Source organism: Diorhabda sublineata, chromosome 7 (assembly GCF_026230105.1).
Source record: "Diorhabda sublineata isolate icDioSubl1.1 chromosome 7, icDioSubl1.1, whole genome shotgun sequence".
NCBI lineage: Eukaryota > Metazoa > Arthropoda > Insecta > Coleoptera > Chrysomelidae > Diorhabda > Diorhabda sublineata.
Window position 1 is genome coordinate 16,154,493 of NC_079480.1, and position 24,124 is coordinate 16,178,616.

A 24,124-nucleotide genomic window follows, 5' to 3' on the forward strand; every position below is an offset into this window, starting at 1 on the left:
AGTTAATATGAGCAAACGTAAAATCAGAATTACGAAAATGTAATCAGTCTCTAGAACTGAGTAAAGAAGTTGTAGAACTCGTAATGAAAGTTCTAGCAGCAGACTACCAAGAGCTTTGGAAAAGCTGGATGGAACATGTTATCAGAGAAGAAGATGAGTATGTGGTGTATAAAGTATATAAAAATGCTTTGGATTTTTTCTCTTGATTTATTTGCAAAGAATTTATTTTCCTTTGTGGTTTTTGCTTTGAAATTTCGTTTTCCAGAAAAAAAAACGAATGGGGTACAAAAAGGGCTCAGTTCACGTCTGGTACCTTGTTTAAACCAAACGTCCTTACAAGCAGGTACATTTTACTCGTCTATTTACGTTTTATAATTTAAGATTCAGTCGTAGCAAGTTAACGAGGTATAATCATGATTTTTCCAGTTTTCCAGAAGTTCCAAGTAGAACTACAATTGAGTGCATCTGTCTCGATAACGGCGTATAATGCCGTCCTATTTATAATGATTTGATTGCCTTGTAACGAATACTTTCTCGCATAGGATATACATATTTATAAAAGTATTTATAAAAATAATAAATTAATAAAATGGGGTATCTACTCTTATGGTAGATCAAACAAAATTGTCGGTTAGGGTTTCGAACTGGTTTTTATAATCTGCAATTGATATTGGAAGAACTATACACCTTTTATTATAGGCAGATATTTGAAACAATATAGCTTGTGCAACGTACTCCAGTCATTGTGATAATCATCATGAATAAATTTAAGTTATGAAAAATGTATTCAACTTCAGCTTAGTCGACGATTTTGAAAGTATTGAAATAGTCAGATGTAAGAATTGTTTTGGTAGAGACAAAGGAGAACTGTACGTCACAATAAATTAATAATATATTAAATGAGGAACATTGGAGCAGAAAATTTACTATACGGTGTGTCCCACGACGAATTAAAATTATCTGTATTTGGCAAAATACTTATAATAAAATCATGAAAATTTTTACGTTTGGGTTTTCGAATACGATCGATGTAAATTAATACATTTTTGACATTTTCGTAAAATTTTAGTATACTTTTGTGAAAAAACTTTTTTCGAAAAATGCATACTTTTTGAGTTATTAATTTTTTTGTAAAAAATTCAACTGTGCAAACCCTTAAAAACTATTTTTTTACGAGGATACCCTTAAAGATATGAAGACGTATTTGAATCTATGTTAAAATATTTTTAATTACATAAAGGTTGTGTATAAAATGTGTTCAAAGTTTAGCTCCATAAACAATTTCTTTATTTTTTTAAAAAGAACCACCCGGTTTTTTTCTATTTTAATGCATTCAGGGGTGAAAAATAAGGCAAATTCATGTATACTCTCTTATACCTAAACCTCATCGTTATCCAGATATTAAATGTTTTGCGTAAATTTTTGGAAATGCAGGTGTGGTCTAAATTTCATTTTGACCCGTTGATAAAAGCACTAAGAAATAAAAAAGTATTTTTCTTTATCTTGTCAAGGTCTGTAAAAAAAAATCATATAAAATTGTATTTACTAATCCTACCTATTCCAACTTTTAGTTGTTTCCGAGATATTTGATGTTTTAAATTATTATTGTATTTTTTAACAAGTTTAAATTTTTTATGTATACTTTTAGTAGGCTTTGTAATAAATGACACTTATTTAATTGTCATTAGTCAATTGTTGATCGAAAAATGTTAAAATGGCTCGTTCTCAATTTAATAACGAAGATTATGTAAATTTGTTTTCAACAAATGGTGAATGTGACAAAGTTGTTACAAGAACATGTACTTGATTTGCTTCAAAATATCCAGATAGACCACGACCAAACTCGCATACTGTTAGAATCCTCAACAATTTGAAGCTATACGGTTCATTTGGAGCAAAAGTTAATAGAATTCAACCATTCATTGACAATAATAATGCCAAAATTAATATTGTTGTATTTTATAATAACATGAAATGCATCCCTATCCTTACAATTTATGTCAAAATTTAAAACCAACCGATTTTATTCAACGAGTAGAGTCGCGGACCTTGACAAGATAAAGAAAAATACTTTTTTATTTCTTAGTGCTTGTATCAACGGGTCAAAATAAAATTTAGACCACACCTGCATCTCCAAAAATTTACGCAAAACATTTAATATCTGGATAACGATGAGGTTTAGGTATAGGAAAGTATACATGAATTTGCCTTATTTTTTAACCCTTGAATGCATTAAAATAGAGAAAACCGGGTGGCTCTATTTAAAAAAATAAAGATATTTGATATTTATGAAGTTAAACTTTGAACACTGTTTATACACATTCTGTATAAAATGAAAAATTTTTTATTATAGATTCAAATACGTTTGACCATACTAAAAGCAACCGAATAGAAACCTTTTTCATGCCTTTAAGGGTATGAAAAGGAAAAAAAATAATTTATAAGGGTCTACAACGGTCAAATTTTTTCCAAAAACATTGATAACTCAAAAAGTATGCATTTCACGAAAAAAGTTTTTAGACAAAAGTATATTAAAATTTTACTTAGATTTCAAAAATGTATTAATATACAGGGTGTTTAATTTAAAATAACAATGTTACAGTCGACTTCCGGTTCTACTGTTCTAGAGTTTGCGGACCTTGACAAGATAAAGAAAAATACTTTTTTATTTCTTAGTGCTTGTATCAATGGTTCAAAATAAAATTTAGACCACACCTGCATCTGCAAAAATTTACGCAAAACATTTAATATCTGGATAACGATGAGGTTTAGGTATAGGAGAGTATACATGAATTTGCCTTATTTTTTATCTCTGAATGCATTAAAATAGAAAAAATCGGGTGGTCCTATTTGGAAAAATAAAGAAATTTGATATTTATGAAGTTATACTTTGAACACATTTTATGCACACCCTGTATGGAATGAAAAATATTTTAACATAGATTCAAATACGTCTGACCTTGCAAAAGCAACCGAACAGAAAACTTTTTAATACCTTTAAGGGCATCTTCGTAAAAAAATAGTTTTTAAGGGTTTGCACGGTTGAATTCTTTACAAAAAAATTAATAACTCAAAAAGTATGCATTTTTCGAAAAAAGTTTTTTCACAAAAGTATAATAAAATTTTACATAATTGTCAAAAATGTATTAATATACAGGGTATTCTATTTAAAATAACAAAGTAACAGTCGACTTCCGGAAGACGGCCATCTTTGAAAATATTTTAGTTAAAAATCGAATCCGAAAACCCAAACGTAGAAATTTTCATGATTTTAGTTTTAACTCGTATATGTAGGAAAAATTTAGGAAGATTTGATAAAAAGAGTCTCGGAAAACGCCAACCGACATACATTGGAAATGTTAGTTACAATCTCTAATGAGAATATCATCACCGGTTCCAGAAATTACCACTCAGTTCATATTTTTTGGTACACATACAGATTGCAGATTACAAAATCGCTTTAAAAGTTTATGGTGGTGATTATGCCCCCGGCGACCACATTGGTGATCTGAAAATATTTTTTATTCATTGAAAACCTTAGAAATTCGATTCATAACAAAATACGGCGAATTGTCAATAATTGAAACAAGATTCAATCCTAAAAACTTGTGCTTTCATTATGGGCGCAACTATAATGATATAATAAGTGAACATTTATATGAAATATTTCATACTAATTGAAAACTTACGACTGTCCAAGCAAGCAAAATCGTAAAAATGATGTGACGGGCTGCTAGCAACTCCTATATCATCTTTTTGAGAAATGGAATCTTCTTCAGAGATCGTACACTGTTTAGTCATTTCGTCGTATTCTATAGACCGGCATAAATATTTTTCTGCCCTTACACACATTCCTTGGCAATCGTCTAGAGTGAGATTCGTAAACATTTCTACCTCAAATGGACCGCCTAATCTTTTATTTTCTTCTTTGATGAATACTGCTAAACCGTCGCATCTTCTTTCAGCTAAAATTTACGTGTTCAGTAGAACAGGATATAAAACGTATATGTTAAGTCATATAATACAATTCATATTCCACATAAACAAGCTTAGTTTTCACAGACCTAAAATAACCAATCTTAACCACTTGCCAAATTGAAGAAACTTGCTTATAATGTAAAAGCTTGTATTATGAAAATGTAATCATTACCATTCAAGCACGTATTTTCCAAATAATCGGACTCGGGATCGTCCACTAATAATTCTGGATGCGTTCTCCTAGTATATCTGCTTAATGAACAACTTCTTAAGTTGGCATCGTACGTTGCAGATCGGCACACAAAACTAAATTCATTGAGACACTTATCTTCACAATCCGTTCTATTGGAAGCAGATACTTCTTTCATATCGGGAGACGGAAGTTTCAATTTCTTTCTTGGGTGTCTCTCGAAAATATATCTTCTATTGGGACATTCTCGTTCGGGTCTATTCGCTACAAAATAAGAAGTTAATGTTGTTGTTTATGTTTCCTGAATATAATTTAAATGCCAGTTTTAGATTGAAACACTTTGCATTACATAATATTAATAATATCTCAGAATGATATATATTGCCCTTTCATATTGTTACTTCTTTTAAATTTTGAAAAATATTTTGATATAGATATTTCCTGTTATTTTTAATTGATTTCTTATGAAAAGAAACCTAAAATCAAGACAAATCATCACGAAAAATATAGATTATATACAGATAGACAAGTGACGAATAACAGACAAGCATCTTGGTGGTTGATAGAAGAGTCAAGTCAGTCCTTCTCGTCGAAATAACAATACCTAACACGCACAAAATTTACAACAAACACCAGGAGAAACTGGCCAAATATTTTGTAATAGAGAATGATTATTGCAGAAGTTCTATCATAAATGTAATTGGTACTTACATGTTATACAAACTTCAGTAAAGTGGACACTATTGGGCACTAGCATTAGACTTCCTATACCTTCTGGTCTGGCTGATTCCGATGTTAAGTAACAAGTACTTTCTTCGTATTCAGTACCACTGTTGTAAGTTGCTATTCGACTTCCTGGTTGAAAATCGAAAGATGAACAAGCACGAACAACATTGATTTGAGTTCGATCGCGCAAGCACAAGTCTTGACATTTTTCTAAAACCATGAAAGGAGGAGCTGTATCTCTTACTATGTCGTCGTCAAAGCCTTGGAGTTGGATGTTTGGCAGTCGCTCGTACATTATTTTGCCGTTCATCGAACCAGAGCCACACGATGTTTGAGCTATAATAAATTAGTTTTTTAGAATATAGTAAATTCATTCTATTTTTTTATATTTGAATTTTTATAATGAAATCAAATAGAAGGCAAATCATTTTTTGTTTTCGTTTTTTATTCTGATACTTTGGCTTGCCTGACAACAGTATATAAGTTTTTTTATCAACAACCAGTTGAAATTTCGCGTTGAAAATAAATGTGAAAGTGACAAAAATTCAGTCCATATATAGTTTATTTATACACAGCGTAGAAAATGAATGCTTACCTTTAGTCATCATCTTCAATACCGTTAAGACCGTGATAGCTTGTACCATGCTGGGAATGTATGGATACTTTTTCATTTTGAACTTCTCGAATTTTATTGTAAACTATCTGGACATACTTCACTTCTAAAAATTCAATGATAAATTTATTTGCTTATTTCTACAGATGCTAATAACACTGCGATGATTCGCATATGTTTTGAAAAATATATTCTAATCGACTAGCGATTACCTAACTAATAATTGTTTACTGGAAAGTAATTATTTAGATTTAATGTAATTTAATTACGAGTATTCATAAAAATGTTGAAGTTTAATATTAAAGGTAAATATTATGAAAGTGGGTTTGATACTTTTTCTCAAAAAATCTCATATATATATATATATATATATATATATATATATATATATATATATATATATATATATATATATATTTAAAATTGTAGCCGCTCTTTTGACCATGTATTTTTGTGGGTGGTCAGAAACATTTCATCACTACTTAATTACAGCTTATCATATGTTTTTGAAACATCGACTATTGTTCTTCATTTCTTTTTGTCCTGCATCTGTTTGCTCCAGTCACGTACTCCTAGATTTTGCATATCTTTTACAATCTGATCTTCTCATCTATTTTTAGGTATACTTGGCAATTTTTTCTCGTTCGATCTCCATTTTGCAATTTTCCTTGTACCTTGCAGTCTTCCATTGTTTTAATGTGTACCATTGTATTCTTTTTGCCTTAATTGTACTTACTATATCCTCATTTTCTAATATATTCTTAATTTCATAGTTCGTAAGTCTTCTACACTCATTATTTCCAACTTTCACTGGTCCATGAATTTTCCTAATTATTCTTATCTCATAAATCCTTAGTTGTTCTTTGTTTTGTACTTATTGTACTAATTTTGTACTTATAATATGCCCTATGTTCTATATATTCTTTGTGTCCTTTTCGCTGCTCATCATTGTCCCTGAGTAGTAGTAGTAGAGAAGGTATCAACTACTTTGAGGATGAAGTTATTTATATTTACTGTCTCTTGTTTGTGAACTTTCTTATTTCTATCAATTTCCATATGTTTTGTCTTTCTCTGATTTATTTTCAATCTTCTTTTTTCTGCTCTTCTTATAAATTTTTCTAATGTGTATTTAAGACTCCTTCGGTTCCTTGCTAAAAGGGTTAAATCATCAGCATATGCTATTACTTGTATTGATTTATTGATGATACTTCCATTGATCCAACATTCCCATATTATGCCTTCAACTGCAATGTTAAACAATTCCGCTGAGAGTCCATCATCCCGCCTACCCCAGCATTTATTTCAAATTCCTCAGATGTTCCGTTTTTTGTTATTACCATTACCCTAGCATAGTCATTATTACCATCATTTTGAGATATTTTTAGTTTTTCTATGACCTTTATAATTATCCTCCTTTTCAGATTGTCGAATGCTTGTTTGAAATCTATGAATAGCATTTGCATACTAATGTTGTGCTCATAGCTTTTTCCGATCACTTGGCATTTACTGTCGATTTTCTTTGTCTAAAACCTATTTGATATTCCCCTATTTCTGGTTCCACTACCTTTTTAAGTCTATCATTGATTAATGTTGTTAATATTTTGTATACTGTATTAAGGAAACTAATATCTCTATATTTGCTACATACTCGTATGCTGGGATTTCCTCCCTCCATTATTGGTTAGATCCAGTAGACCACTCTCTTGGCATTGTTTCTGTTTCCCATACTCTTTCTATGATATTGAATATTTCGTACCTTAAGTTATTTCCCGCATATTTTAATAGTTCATTCAATGTTTCATCTGGTTTACCTGTTTTATTGTGTTTCAGTTTGTTGAGTATATCATAACATTTCACTTCCGTCGGTTTTCCTTCATTTCTTAGTATTGTACCATTCTCACTTATATCATCTTCTTCGTAATCACTGTCTTCTTCCGTTAATAATTTTTTTAAATACTGACTCCATTCTTTTTAATTAATATTTGTTGTAGTTTGTTTTCTATAATGTATCTACAATTTTACATTACTTTTATGCATTCTCTTTGTACTCTCGTTTCTTATTTTTCTATAATAATTATTTTCTCTCATATCTTTTATACCATCAATAGTATCTTTTTCTTTGCTATTTTGTAGTTGCTTTTCTATATTCGTCCTCACTCGTTTTCAGTTTCTGTACATTCCATTCTCTGCTTTTTTTCGTCTTGATCACTATATTTACCACTCTAAATTACATTTTGATAATTACTAAATTATGATCAGCCTCAACATCTGTTCCTGTGTATGATCTAACATCTTTGATCTTCTTTTTGATATTCAGACTTGATCTATTTGGTTTCCCTTGGTAGTTTGTGATATCATCCACGTACTTGTATGTTCTTTCTTATATACATGTTGAGTTTCTTGGCTAAACTACATATTTGCCCCCAATTATAGTTAGTTGTTTCGTGTAGGATGTGTTTTCCTGCCACACTGCTTAAGTAGTCTTATTTTCCTATTTTTGCATTCATATCACCAATAATTAATAATGTTTCATGTCTTGTGACGTCCTCCCATATCTCAACCAGGTTTTCATAGAATTCATCTTTATCTTCGTCTTTTGCTTCTTCTGTTGGTGCGTAAATATTAATTATTTTATGTTTACTATACTATTTTTTATACTTAGCTTTTGCTGATCATAAAACTGATACCGTTCTTTTCCCCTCTATCTTCCACGCCATAAAACAGCGTATATTTTCCCTTTCCCATTCTCCTTACATCCTTCCATTTGTTTTTCTTGTTTTTACCTTTAGCCATTATCAATGTTCTTTTCTTTAATTACTAGTTTTTTGACTTCTTCTCTTTATTCTTTATTCCCCCCTCCATTTTCTGAGTAAAAATCTCTTGCTACACGTTTCTTGCTGTCATTTTCTCTCGACTTTTTCTCCATATTATTGTTATTTACAATTGATTTGTTATATTTGAGCGTTGTGTTGTGTTCTGCTCGGGTCTGTATTTTTTACAGTTTGAGTTTATATTTTTATTAGTTTCAATTTCAAATCAGTAGATTTCTAAAATCTAGAAGATTTAGATTTTGCTGATTAGTTAAAACAAGAAACCAATATATTGGGGATTTCAGCAAATTTTGGATGATGAGAACTCTTCATTGAACTATAAATCAAAGTTTTCGGGAAGTGTTCTTTCCATCATAGGAGAAAATCAAACCATGTGTATCGCAGAATATATCATCAAATTGACATCAATTTGAATTTGGATTTATAGTTCAATGAAGAGTTTCATTTTTCAAAATTTGCTAAAAGACGTACCAATTTATGTAATACATTTCCAAGCTTATAATCATTAAATTCATCCAATTCAAAAATCATCATTTAATCTACAGGGTGTTTCAAAAACAGGTTAGGTCTAGAATAGATAGAAAACTGAAAAATATTTGAAGTTTTTTCGGTAAAAAGTTTCCCAATGCTGGTTTAAAGTGATGATAAAGTTATTGTTTATTATTATTAATTAGTGAGCATTATGTGAATTGAAAATTTTTTGTTTTTCGTTACTGATAACGTTTCAAAAAATTCAGTCTATAATAATCTAGGATCTTGTTTTTCAAAGTTATCTAAGTATGGGCTTTGAGCTATTGGAGGTCTTAGTATGAAACAAACAACAATTTGATGATAATGTATTGCAGTTCTGGGACTCAAACTGGTGTTTGTTTCATACTAACGCCTCCAATAGCTCAAAGCCCATAATTATAGAGCCATTGAACGATGTTGTCGAAAAAAGGGAATGTGAGACCTAGAAAAATCAATTCTGGTAGGCCAAGAACAACATTATTGAATATTGAATTTAGAAATTATTTCAAAGGTGAAAAGTAGAGATCTCTATTTTTATACAGTTACCATCGAAATCTATATTATCGGCGACTACGCTAGATTTCTACGTGACCAATGGTTCTCAGTTATATATGAAGATACTGCCATGTAGCATTTGCTGGGAAATGCTTAACTACATGTACCAAATGCAACGCTCTTTGACGTTGTCTTCAGTTCGGGTCTCAAGCCAGATCGACGGGTGTTAAACTGCTCTGATGAGACGTAATAACGTCGAAACTAGTTAGTATTTACACCCTCTCCTTGCAAATACGAGAAATTGTGGATGTTAATATCGACAAAACGGTCGATTTATATCAAGCACAATATTCGTCGAGGCATTAACCAGGAAAGTTGTTGTTTTCTCATTCGAAAAATGGCAGGATACATTTTCAAAATATTGATTTTCGAAATTATTTCAGAGGTGAAAAGTAGAAATCTTTATTTTGATACAAACACCGAAAAATACTTATATAATCATAATTAGGGATTGAAATATGGTGGATGTACACAATGTAAAAACATGTACATTGTACAAAAGTATCGAGAATTGTATTGTTTTGACATGTTCGGTCAAGTCGTTAGGAATGATACTGAATTTTTATAGATTAGATTAGGTTAGGATTTTATGAATGATTTTGAATGTTTATAGGTTAGGTAATTACTGATGACGTTGAATTTTTTATACAATTTGTTCCTTCAAAACTAAAGTATATGGAAATATTACACTAAAGCTACTAAAATAAGTTTCTTCATCAATCATTTTAAGCAATATATATCGTTTATAAAGCAAGCTTATTTCGTAGCTAATTTTCAGTTGTTAAAACTTCAGATTCATGATCTAATGAATGACATTCATACAAAGGATGTTTAGAAAGGGAGGTTAGATTTTTACTTGTGTGGTCGAATAAAAGTTTACTCGTTTCCACCAATAGACCGACGACAAGATTGAAAGAATACAAAAAATAACATGAAGTTTCAGTGGCAGAAACTGACTTGCTGTCCTATCCACCCGTCAGTGACTGATTTCATATATAAAAGTGATGAAATTCAAAATCTAACATAAATGTTTATTTATTCTGGTTGATAATCAAATCGTTTCATGAAATTAATATACGTTAAATTTAAGTACAGGTTCTGTAAGTCGTTAGGAATGATACTGAATTTTTATAGATTAGATTAGGTTAGGATTTTATGAATGATTTTGAATATGAAGTTTCAATGGAAGACATTGATATTGCTGTCCTCTCTACCCGTCACTGACTAATTTTATGTATAGAAAATGATGAACGACATTTTGAACACCTATGGGTTATTTAATGATTTATTCTCATTATTAGTAATATTACGTTTATATTCAAATAACGACCGATTTAGCGGCAATAATAAGATTATTATGAGAACAATTTAAATTACCACAGTTATGTCAATATAAGAACATTCTATCCAGAATAATGATTCAATTTTCGTTTGGGTGAATCAGCCTAAGAAAAAAAATTCCTACCTACTTCATGCTTCTCTATAACTTTGTCAAGAGAAATCACAATATCTAAAGTATATGAAACAACCCCCTCCATTAATCACGTTGCTGATTAAATTCCTTGGAATTTATATATTTTGTATTGCTGGGCGAAAGCTCTTTCAACCGAACTTGAATGCATTTTTTATAACAATGTTTTCACACTCCCCCACCATTTATTTAAAGAAATACTTTTGAATGAAATATGCACACAATTTGTTGACGAATTCGATTGTCGTGTATAAAATATCGAGTAATTGGATGAATATCAAAAATTTCTTCTTTTAATTTTATATTTTCAAGTACGACCTCTAGTAGAGGACCTAAAATTATAAAAGTAATTTATACGTATATCTCGAAACCACTTTTCTTTTTCCTGAAGCTATAATATAATCCGTTCTTGAGATATGACCAACCGCCGCGCCGTTCTTAGTTGCCCACACTGGCATACAGTGCTTTTCAGATAAAAGTATCCACCTTTAATAACTTTTGTAATACTGGTATTTAGAAAAAATCCAAAAACACGTCAATTTATGTTGGAAGGGGCAAGCATTATGGCTTATTTAAACTTACTGGAAAAGCCACCCCCTCACCCCTAGCACCATCCCCTTTATTTTTTTAAATTACTTGTCATATTTTTTTATGTAAAATTTGGATACTCCTCTTTGAGCTGATTTCAAAAATGTATAATACTTGTAGGTTAAAGTGGTTAGTTTATGAGATAAACAATTTTTCTTTTAAGAGCACAAATTTTACTTATTATTTACTTTCACCTTATTTGCCTGTACTGAAATGGGTTGTACAACAGTTCAAACTCTTTAATCTTTTTAACTGTGCTATTTATTATGAAGTTACAATAAGTGTTCAAAATGAGTACCATTCACTTCCATACAATGGTATAATCTATTTTGAAATGCCTCTCTGACATTGCTTAATACGGCTGGATTTAATTGTCGACATTCATTTTCTATCCTCTCTCGTAAATCATCCAGAGATTCTGGTTGGGTAGCATAAAGTTTTGTTTTTAAATACCCCCATAAAAAGAAGTCTAGGGGTGTTGAATCCGGTGACCTAGGTGGCCACTCCATCATCTGCCCCCTTCTACCTATCCAACGAGCGGGGAATGTTTCGTTTAAAAATTGTCGGACAGGCATAGCATAGTGTGGGGGAGCTCCATCTTGTTGAAATACCAGTAAATCTTCGGAAAGGTTATCATTTTCTATTATTGTTGTAATACGTGGGTCAACCCCTTCCCTGAGTAACTCAAGATATGATTCACCATTTAAATTTCCGTTGATGAAGAAAGGTCCGACAATGTGCTCACCTAGGATACCACACCAAACGTTTAACTTTTGGGGATGTTGTGTATGGAATTCACGCATAATATGTGGATCACTTTCAGCCCAATATCTACAATTATGCCTACTTACTAAGCCATTTAATGACCATGAGCATTCATCAGAAAAGCAAATATTGTTTAACAATTGTGGATTGTTATTGATAATTTGCGTCATTGATTCGCAAAACTCTAGATGACGATCAAAATCATCTTCATTCAACTCGTGCACCAACTTAACTTTGTATGGGTGGTACTTGAATTTATGTAGAACTCGGAAAACTGTAGAAGATGAAACACCGATCGCTCTACTTATTGTTGACAACGATTGGGGTTGTTGAGCCTCTAAGCTGACTTGCCCTAAAATTGCCACTTGGATTGCTTCGTTATTTACGAGTCCCTCTCGCTTATGCACTTTATTGCAAACAGACCCTGTTGTGGTAAATTTCTCCATCAGTTCTCCATACTTATGAGTTGCATGTCTTCGGTCATGTAATTCGTTAAATATTCTAACAGCAGCTCTTGCACAATTATTATTTTGGTAGTATAAACCTACAATTTCAATTCTTTCTTGCAAAGAGTAAACCATTTCAGAGAAACAAAATAAATAATGTATCAAATTACACTATCAATAGTGACTACAAATTCTAGTTGACAATGTCAAACTTTAATAAAAAGTAGAGTTTTTTGTTGTTTGGATTTTTTAAGTAGAATAAATAGCACAGTTTAAAAGATTAAAGAGTTTGAACTGTTGTACGACCCATTTTAGTACAGGCAAATAAGGTGAAAGTAAATAATAAGTAAAATTTGTTCTCTTAAAAGAAAAATTGTTTATCTCATAAACTAACCACTTTAACCTACAAGTATTATACATTTTTGAAATCAGCTCAAAGAGGAGTATCCAAATTTTACATAAAAAATATGAAAAGTAATTTAAAAAAATAAAGGGGATGCTGCTAGGGGTGAGGGGGTGGCTTTTCCAGTAAGTTTAAATAAGCCATAATGCTTGCCCCTTCCAACATAAATTGACGTGTTTTTGGATTTTTTCTAAATACCAGTATTACAAAAGTTATTAAAGGTGGATACTTTTATCTGAAAAGCACATGTAAATGCATCCAATTAAAAGTTAGTTTAGGTAGTTTTAAAGACCACTAGCTACAACTTGTATGAAGAATATAAATAAATAAAAATATCGGTTGTAACTATTATTGTTTTTTTTTTTATCATTCCGAATCCCTAAAATTATTTGACAATTAACCGGATATAAGTGCTCTAAAACATACTATTTTATCAACTCAACTATCTGTTCATCGGTTACGGGTGGTGAAACCAAGCGAATCTTCCAATGACTCATTACCCATACCGAGTGGAATAAGAATAAAAAAAAGTGAATGTAAATAAGTTTGTAATCAATAGTTGTTATGATTACAAGGTCGATTTGTGTCATTTATATATGAAATTTTAGACTTTAGGTTTATTTTGTGTCATTAGAATATCTTAATACGATTAAAATTTTTACTATATAAAACTGTTTTCACTAGTCAATACTACCGTGTCGAAATCAGCTCATTTTTTTATTTACACGGGATGAATTGTTTTCTATATCGAGTCGAGTCTCTGGTAGTCTTCCATCACGTGACTCAATCTACGATTTATCAAACACATATTTTTTACATCTTCTTTTATCAATAGAAATCAAACATGATAATCTAGGACCTTTACAAGATCAACTACAAGACATACGTAACAGTTTCATTGAATTGAGGGTAGTAATCGTAAAAAGAAACAACGATATAATTGCCGTAACGTGAATAACGGACCGTACTAAAAGTTGAATTTGAGGTGAGCTTTGTTTAATGTGTTTTTTGCATTGAACGTGCGTTTATTGTTAAAATTAGTTCTTTTAAGACTTTTATTTAATTTTACATTACAAGTACCAATATAATACATCATAACCAGTCGGTCTGAAGCATGTCTCACATTTGGTTGAAGAGTACCTTCGGAGAAACCAAACATAGAATCTTGTTTGCTTTGACATAATAATTTCCTATTTAAAATTATTTAAATTTAAAAACATTGCACGAATGTAACACAGACAGAGATACAACTTCTTTTGTGTAAATTGACTCTCCTCCTGATGGGGACCATAAGGATTTATTAATCTTTTGGTCGGGTGATACAAATAATTCCTTATTTTATCCTCCATTAATTTATCGTCTCGGATTACCTAATTTCTATTTCTTATATTAAATTGACTGTGAAGAATCATAGATTCAGCTACTCAACTAAAGGATTATTGAATTCATTATGATTTATGGTACACGATCCTAATGGGGACCCACATTATAGTTGAAGTTCCATTAACGTACTTACGTAATTTATTTTATATCGATGATATGATGACTCTAGCGACCGTACATGTAATTATTTATAGTACATATTGTACAATATGATTTTAGTATTTAAAAACGGTCTGTAAACAGATACGAGGTCTTTAATATTATGGCATTCGTCGAGTATGGTCGTTTAACTAATTATTTTATTGTTTAATAGATAGTTTATTTCAAAGTACTTTTAATGTTTAAATACAAAGAATATGGTCAACCATTGTTAGTTAGCCCGAAGAAACATTACACCCGTGGTTGTCTGATTGAAATGAGGTGACACTTTTGAAGTATTTATGAGCCAATTGGTATATTATAAAGAAAAAATTGAAATAGAATTGAATGCACGGAAATTAGTGAGACCTATTTCGCAACTTCGCAGTGAACGTCCAATTGGGCATCTTGAGTTTTTTGATTTCATACTGTATCTTTTGTACGGTCTCAAATATGGTCCCTTTATTTCAAGCAATCCTTTGCCCTTCATCTCCATACCCTGATCATGACGTTTTTCTTCTTCAAGACTTGCACGATCAGATTTTGCTTGATTGATAAGTGACGTTAGCTGCAAGGAATGTTAGCAAGAAACAACCTTTTTTTAGGTGATCGAATTACACGTTTCTTCTTGATACCACCTTTTTTTCGCCTCACACCCATCCTCATTTTACCTTCCATAATATTTGTTGTAAACGAAACACCTTTTAACCTAACTTTGCGTCTTTGGACTTGTTCCCATGCTCTGTTTTCTAGATTCATATTATTTACAGAAACTTTATTTGCTTTGTACTGCCACAATTCGATTACAATTATGAATTTTTTCATGATAGCTGCAACTATCCCAAAAACGTAATACGGCTACGTAAAATGTATTCGTTGAAAAACGTTGTACCTATTATCAATTTCAAAAAACTTGAAACAACCCTTGGCCGAATCGTCGAATAGAATAAGCTTTCGACATTTTAGAATACCTAAAATTGAGTAAAAGACGAAAATTATGATGCTAATGTTAGTGGTAAATAGTATTTATAATTTCGTACAATTCTTAAACGAAGGACCTTTTCAACCTCTCTTATCAGTTAACACCTATTTAAGGACATCTCTATTTACACTACGAGTATATATTTCAGAGAGTGGCAACTGCACTGAAAATATCAGAAAAACGATAAGTTCCGAAAAATCGAAGGAAAATAATAAAAATTTCCCAACGCCATTTAGTCGCACCCCTGGATTAAAACTAAAAACAGAGGATGTACCCAAGGGGACCAAAATGGCAGTTCGAAATATATATACGGGTGGCACATTAGTGTGTGAAAGTACAATAACTTACTTAAGGTACAATATACAAAAAAATTTTTCAAATAAAAGTTGTTATATCTGCACAGAGACACATTTCTAAAATATTTTGAGGTTTATAGGGTAGATTGGGTCTAAGCGTAAGTTTTTTTTAATATGACTCCCTGTATATTTGTAAACCATCGAATCGTGAAATTCTGCATCCAGCCCTGTCTTTTCTTTTCCCATAAATTGTGACGTTGCCATGTTTGAGCGAAGATTTGACGAAAATTGCTGCACTATAAATGCTGAGTTTTGTACTCTAATTATTTTATTACAATTTTTGAAGGTATAAAATCAATGGTTTGATTTTGTCACAAAAACTAGAAGGATTTTAAACGTCACATTCAGTGTTTACTTGTTAAAAAGGTGAATATTTTTAAATTATAAACTAAAAATGCAATTTTCTTACAGACAATTTTAGAGTGTACGTTACCAGACATAATTTAAAGGGATAATACAGTCTTATAAGATGGTAAAATAATATACTGGATGTTCCATTTAAAAAAATGAATTTTGTTAATTGGAATCTCCTGAATTAATGCTGCTAATCTAAAAAACACCCCGAACCTGAAACGAAACTTCTACTCTGTTCAGACATTTCAGCCATCCTTTACCTTCGTACTTACCAAACAAGTTTAGTTACTTCTCACTAATAACGTTTACTAGGCAGCATTTATAGTGCACCAATTTTTGTCAAATCTTCATATTTTTCGCTCCAACAGAATTTCACGTTAAATTCGATGGTAAGCAAATATAAATAAGAATTGTATTTGTATATTTATCTTAAGTAAGTTATTGCACTTCCACACACTAATGGGCCACCCCGCATAACATAACATAAGTCCGTCCCATGTTCTTAACCATTAGATTAGTCAACTGCCCCTTTAATTAAACTTAAGAAAAATTAGGATTACACATCTTGGTGCATGTATTATCTATACAGTGTGATTTTCACCAGTTGCCTATAGTGTGGTGTCTGAAATTCTTAGAAATAAATGCTTGAATATGATGCTGTACATGTTTTTTCACAATAATTGATCCTTGGACTCATAAAGAGTCGTTAGATTCGGATCTAACATTTTTTTTATTCTGTTCACGACTCGACAGAATGGTCAATACGAGTGTTCAATAAATGCTTGAATATGTTGCTGTGCATGTTTTTTCACAATAATTGATCATTGGACTCAAAAAAATTTGTTAGATTCGGATCTAACAGTTTTTTTTATTCTGTTCACGACTCGATAGAGTGGTCAATATCAGTGTTCATAAATGCTTGAATATGATGCTGTACATGTTTTTTCACAATAATTGATCCTTGGACTCATAAAGAGTCGTTAGATTCGGATCTAACATTTTTTTTATTCTGTTCACGACTCGACAGCATGGTCAATATAAGTGTTCAATAAATGCATGATTATGTTGGTGTACATGTTTTTCCACAATAATCGAACATTGAACTCATAAACAGTCATTAGATTCGGATCTAACATTTTTTTTTATCTGTTCACGACCAGATACCTTGTTCAATATGAGTGTTCAATAAATGCTTGAATATGTTGCTGTACATGTTTTTTCACAATAATCGATCATTGCACTCATAAAGAGTCGTTAGATTCGGATCTATCATTTTTTTTATTCTGTTCATGACCAGATACCTTGTTCAATATGAGTGTTCAATAAATGCTTGAATATGTTGCTGTACATGTTTTTTCACAATAATCAATCATTGAACTCATAAAGAGTCGTTAGATTCGGATCTAACATTTTTTTATCCTGTTCACGACTCGATAGCATGGTCAATATAAGTGTTCAATAAATGCTTGAATAATATGCTGTACATGTTTTTTCACAATAATTGATCATTGAACTCATAAAGAGTCGTTAGATTCGGATCTAACATTTTTTTATCCTGTTCACGACTCGATAGCATGGTCAAAGTAAGTGTTCAATAAATGCTTGAATATGATGCTGTACATGTTTTTTCACAATAATTGATCCTTGGACTCATAAAGAGTCGTTAGATTCGGATCTAACATTTTTTTATCCTGTTCACGACTCGATAGCATGGTCAATATAAGTGTTCAATAAATGCTTGAATAATATGCTGTACATGTTTTTTCACAATAATTGATCATTGAACTCATAAAGAGTCGTTAGATTCGGATCTAACATTTTTTTATCCTGTTCACGACTCGATAGCATGGTCAAAGTAAGTGTTCAATAAATGCTTGAATATGATGCTGTACATGTTTTTTCACAATAATTGATCCTTGGACTCATAAAGAGTCGTTAGATTCGGATCTAACATTTTTTTTATTCTGTTCACGACTCGACAGAATGGTCAATACGAGTGTTCAATAAATGCTTGAATATGTTGCTGTGCATGTTTTTTCACAATAATTGATCATTGGACTCAAAAAAATTTGTTAGATTCGGATCTAACAGTTTTTTTATTCTGTTCACGACTCGATAGAGTGGTCAATATCAGTGTTCATAAATGCTTGAATATGATGCTGTACATGTTTTTTCACAATAATTGATCATTGGACTCATAAAGAGTCGTTAGATTCGGATCTAACATTTTTTTTATTCTGTTCACGACTCGACAGCATGGTCAATATAAGTGTTCAATAAATGCATGATTATGTTGGTGTACATGTTTTTCCACAATAATCGAACATTGAACTCATAAACAGTCATTAGATTCGGATATAACATTTTTTTTATTCTGTTCACGACCAGATACCATGGTCAATATGAGTGCTCAATGAATATTTGAATATGTTGCTGTACATGTTTTTTCACAATAATCGATCATTGAACTCATAAAGAGTCATTAGATTCAGATCTAACATTTATTCTTTTCACGACCAGATACCATGATCAATATGAGTGTTTAATAAATGCTTGAATATTTTGGTGTAGATGTTTCATGTTGTTTCTTCACAATAATTGATATTCTAAGTCGCGAGGAGTCGTTCAATTAAAATCTAATAATAGTATAAAATAAATGTCTATAAGGAGACTAAAGCCATCTCGAAAAAATCCTCTCAGAAATGCTTTTAATCTTATGCATTGCATTGCTAACCGTCAGCAGAACTTTGAAAAAGATTTATTCAAATTCTATGTAACTTGGAACATTGTTTTTTCACAATAATTTCTGATTTTATGTCACACCTCGTATTTCATGGAAATTTGAATTAATGGAGATAGAAAACCAGAAATAATCTTTCCCTTCTAAGAAGATAAATGGAAAGTTCATTCGATTTTTCGACATCAGTTTCAGATTCATCACAATCTCTATAATATTATATATCAAATGTACTGAGAATTTTTCCCATCGTTCAACTGTCGAAACATTATACTTCTATAATTATCTATTTATGATGATAATCAATAAATGATCAAATAATTTTCTAATACCTTGGAAAAGAATCTAACAGGATTTAATATACAAGAAATAATCTGACTTTTGGAGATATTTAATTTTGCTCAACTCAACGGGATAAAAAGTATAACTACTAAACTCAGTTAAAATTGTTCTTACCAAACTATTGTGAAATCCTTAATAAAGCACACAATACACTACACATTTTATTATTTATTAAAAATATATATATTTGACTTACAGTATAGCCCGACCAAATTTCAAAGGTGTAATCTCTGGCACCTGCATACACAAACTGTTGTTTGAATATCGCGGCTAGCTAATCATTGGCAGATCGTTGGATTTAATGAAGAAGAGGCCTTGATGATCATGTTCGCCGGAAACTCTTTTGTCCAGTTTCCGGGAAAGCATCGAAATCGTTCAGGTCATTGAATGGTCATTGCACACCGTGTAGTATAAAATTTTCTAACATGGTGGACGGTTTTGAAATAACGTCGTGTGGGTGAACCTATTTCAACTTCTATTTGGTTTCCAGTTAAATTAATATAGAAATCGGGCTGGACGTTGTTTATACAAATATGAGCTTTTTTCAACTTACACAGTTGTTTCTAATTTAATCGGTTCTATGCTCAATGTCTCCTGCGCCTTCTTTGTTTTCGATTACCTCCACGTTCCTAAGTGAATAGCCGTACAAAGATCTTTTTGAAATTGGAGAAGTGTGCTGACGAATTAGAGATTCAGAGATGAATAAGAAAGGATGTGTCAGAATTTTTAATCTTTTAAAGAAGTCCCTGCAGTGAGCCCTGCTGTTTAGACCGAGTAAATATCTAATAGCTCTCTTTTGTAGTTTGAAAATTCCCTAAAATTGAGTCGCACCACACGTACCCCAGGGCTTAATAGACTGTTAAAGAGGTAGTTCAGTTCTTTAGAAACTGATCTCAGCCCAAAACAGGACTTAGAAACCAAGTATGTACACGGTGTAGGATTTATTATATACTTTTATTATAAACCTACCTTGTATCGTTCAACAGTATTAGTTAAAAAATAAACGCAATTGTATAGGAACCTGAATTTTTTCTTCAAGAATTCTTTACGTACATGTTTATCTGAAGTCTCAATATAAGATTAAGTATTGAACCGAATGATTCTGTTATCGTATAGAATGTATTTGAATACAGTGATTTTGAACGTTGCCTTACAAGTATTGTAAGTCTCTAGAGTGTAAAGGAATGCAAATAACCGGCAACTCATTTAGTTCTAGCGATGTCAAATTATTGGTTCTCAGTAACCAAGGCTGCCGTTCATATGAATTGTTTCTATTATTAATAATAGTGTGGATAATATTGTCAAATAGCACCAAGAAAACCAAACACGAAGAGTCAGATACATATTTAGACTGAATAATGGCTAATATGAATACACATTAATGAAGGAATCACGGAAACTTATCTGGGTCCTCATCAAATTTTCAGCAATATAACGCTCAATCACATCATATAGCCAAACAGAACTTAAGCTGCCATGAAAGTCAAATTCAACTCGACCTTGACCTTCAAGATCTGGATTTGTTACTAATTGAACATTTACAGCGTCCTCCTCAAGCTCTGATATAGCTATTCGATATATGATAGAAGTGGTATATGAGATACCCCAAGACAGTAAGTAGAAACTAAGATCCTCAACCGATTGAAGTGAAATTTTAATTATATACATACTAATAAGTATACCAAATATCGAAATGTAATCTTTTTCCCTAGATGTTCTGATTGTTCTGATTTTCCATGTTATTGAGTATATTAAATATATATTGTGAGCTCAAGCTTTTTCTTGTATCGAGCGTAGATATACTGAAGCATTAATATGGCTTTGTGCAGAATTTCCGGTATAAAATAACATACTTCAGTTCAAGGACCCTCAAGAAACTGCATGACTTTGATATTGGAGAGGTGGCCGATTGTCCGCCCTCTTTTCGGACTCGCATATTATGGCACGGGGAGAGAGGTTTGTTATAGTAAGCCGTCATTTCCATGTAACTCGTGGGAATAACTTTGATCTGCATAAAAATAAAAGGAAGAAGTCGATAGCTTCAGAGTAGTATTTGAAGTAGACAAAAAATCAACCCACATTATTAAAGAGGCTCGCTATACTATAGTCTCCATCTCAAGGAGAATATTTTCAAAGTGGTTCCCCAAAAGGACTCGATGGTGAAACCACCAGGAGTTCAGGGGACGCTAATACCATCCAAGCTATCTTTAACAAGAAAAAAAAGAGGCCGGGGACAGCCAACAAAGATGATACCACCAGCGAGTAGGAATAACATGTGCTCATGTCTCAGGCTGCTCATTCCGGTAAATTTTTTCTCTTATTATCACCAGCCATGCTTTACAGGAAGGTCAGGAAACTTGATAAAATCGTGGCTTTTATCCAGGAACTCACGATTTATCCAGGTACAATCAAAGGACTTTCGGGCTTTACTTCGAGTGTTGCGGCTGATTATATTAATTTACTACTTGTTGCCTCATACTGAACACACTGTTTACACTGCCAAGTAGCCAGTGCATTTCTCTGAATTTAATACCCAGTTGTTTTTTCTTTGTCAAGATACGCTTTCGCCATATTAATCTCCTACCTAGGTACATACATAGATATTTTGACATGTGCCTTTGCGTGAAGTGAATGTTACCTAAACTATTTATGTTAGGCTTGAATTTCCACTTGTTCATCCAGATTTGAATTTTATTCAACCTCTCTTGTAAATTATTCGATGCGGTTTAGGGATTCACCCCTGAGTTGATTGGGTGTTCATCTTGACTTTTGGTAAAGAAATATCTATCTTCCAAATATGATTTTAATACAGGGTGGCGTAATGAACCTTGCATATTGCATCATGTTTTTTCCCGAGGTAAACGGTGCGTGGGCAGATGGAGCCTAGTGTGGTTGACTAGTTGCACTCATGGAGTTTTAGTAGCCATGAGTCACTTCGACGGAAAGCGTTGCGGTTTTTGTGTTAGCACGTTTTACGAGAACGGTCATTCATACATCTTGACAAGGCGACTGTATCGTTCAGAATATGGAAATTCAATCAAAATATGGGTTAAGTGTTTTGAAGAGACCGGTGAGTACGAGAAAATCCGCATGTGTATGCTCCGAAACGATCGGCGGCTTTAAACTTAGTTTACAACGAATTTTGAAGTCGGATCTTAAACTGCATTCTTATAAGCTCCAGTTAACACTTTGGAGCAAGGTTGGCATTTGCTGAAGAAATGCTTAGTCGATTTTCACATGACAACATCATTTTTTCATATGAGGCCCATTTTAATTTAAATGGGTTCGTAAACCGACAACATTGTCATTATTGGACCGGAGAAAATCCAAAAATGAAACATCAAAAGCCCCTGCATAGTCAGAAAGTAACGGTACGGGCAGCAATCTCAAGCAAAGGAATTATTGGATCTTTCTTCTTTGAAGATTGACGAGAACGAAACATCACCGTTAACACCGACCGCTTTTTTGCGATGCTAGATGAATATTTGACTCCGAGAGCAAGAATAGCGAATACGAGAACTTTCAGCAAGACGGAGCGACCTGTCTTACATTAAATGACTCTATGGCGGCTGTCAGACAGATGTTTCCGGCAAGATTAATTTCCAAAAGAGATGATATCCCTTGGCCCCCACTTAGCCCTGACTTGACGCTTCTTATTTATTTTTGTAGAAACACCTCAAACATAAAGTCTACATGAACAATCCGAGGGTCATCAGTCAGCTAAAGGAAAATATCAGCAAGGGAATGGCAGCAATCACCCCAGATTTATTGACGAGAGTTTTCACAAATCTGCGTTCGCATTTACAGGAGTGCCGACTTTTAGATGATGTTATTTTTAAAAGATGAACTTCATTTAATTACCTAATCATCATATCTTTTATTTCAATAATAAGGCTTTATTTATATTTTCTACCAATCTAAGGATTAGCTCTATTGTACCATGTTGCTTACGAAAGCCGAATCGATGGTTAGATACGATTTGTTGGTCTTCTATAATAGGTAATAAGCCACTTAATAGCAGTTTTCCGAGTAACTTTGATAGATTATAAGGTTATTGGATGATATGATTTGGGCAACTTTCCATTAAAGAGAAAAATAACTTAGCCTAATGGCTACGTTGATGATAAGTTGAATTAATTTAAATCCCTTATAGGTATTTCTTGTAATATACTTCCCGTTATAAGTTCGTACCGAGGCGATTTCTTTGGTTTTGTCTTCCGCATTTCAGCGCATGAAAATTTTTTCATAGGATTATCCAATTCTAGAAAATTTTTTATCTCAGGCTCTATTGGAGTCCAGCATTTTCATGCTGTTGAAACACGTCATATTTTGCTTATGCTTTGATTTTTCTATTATTATTTTTAGTCCATCTACCTGCTGTGTCCATCATTGGTGGAAATGTCTTTTGTGGCCTTTAAAAATTTTATACTATGATACGAGATATTCTTCAAATGTTTGCTTATTGATTTCTGTTAATGTGTTTTTTAACCGCTTAGCTGCCTTGTTGAATTTTAATTAATCTTCCACATCTACATGATTGTTTAACTGCTTGAATATAGTGTTTTCTATGCTAGACCTTCACGTCATTGGATATTGATCCCCGTGCAGCTTTTTGTATAAGTTTTGTATAATCTGTTAATGCAGTTTCTATATATATTGGAGTATGATAGGTCTAGGGATAATTCGGCATGAAATTGTTTTAGATTGAAGCTTTAATGATTCTAAAGGCCAATAGATCAGGGATCTTCTTTGGATC

The 24,124-nt window shown here is 32.1% G+C and overlaps 1 protein-coding gene across 2 annotated transcripts in view; it reads right to left on the bottom strand.

Moving 5' to 3' along the window:
• LOC130446361 (uncharacterized) overlaps positions 1-19,624 on the bottom strand; it is a 35,606-nt gene extending 15,982 nt beyond the window's left edge. For both annotated transcript variants that reach the window (XM_056782579.1, XM_056782580.1), the window contains exons 1-5: positions 19,565-19,624; positions 5,490-5,613; positions 4,880-5,230; positions 4,151-4,432; positions 3,690-3,965 (exon numbers count right to left, since the gene is read on the bottom strand). In XM_056782579.1, coding sequence (XP_056638557.1) covers positions 3,690-3,965; positions 4,151-4,432; positions 4,880-5,230; positions 5,490-5,565 — 985 coding nt within the window. In that variant the 5' untranslated portion in view covers positions 5,566-5,613; positions 19,565-19,624. The remainder of the gene's footprint in view (positions 1-3,689; positions 3,966-4,150; positions 4,433-4,879; positions 5,231-5,489; positions 5,614-19,564) is intronic.
• Positions 19,625-24,124: the final 4,500 nt, after the last annotated feature.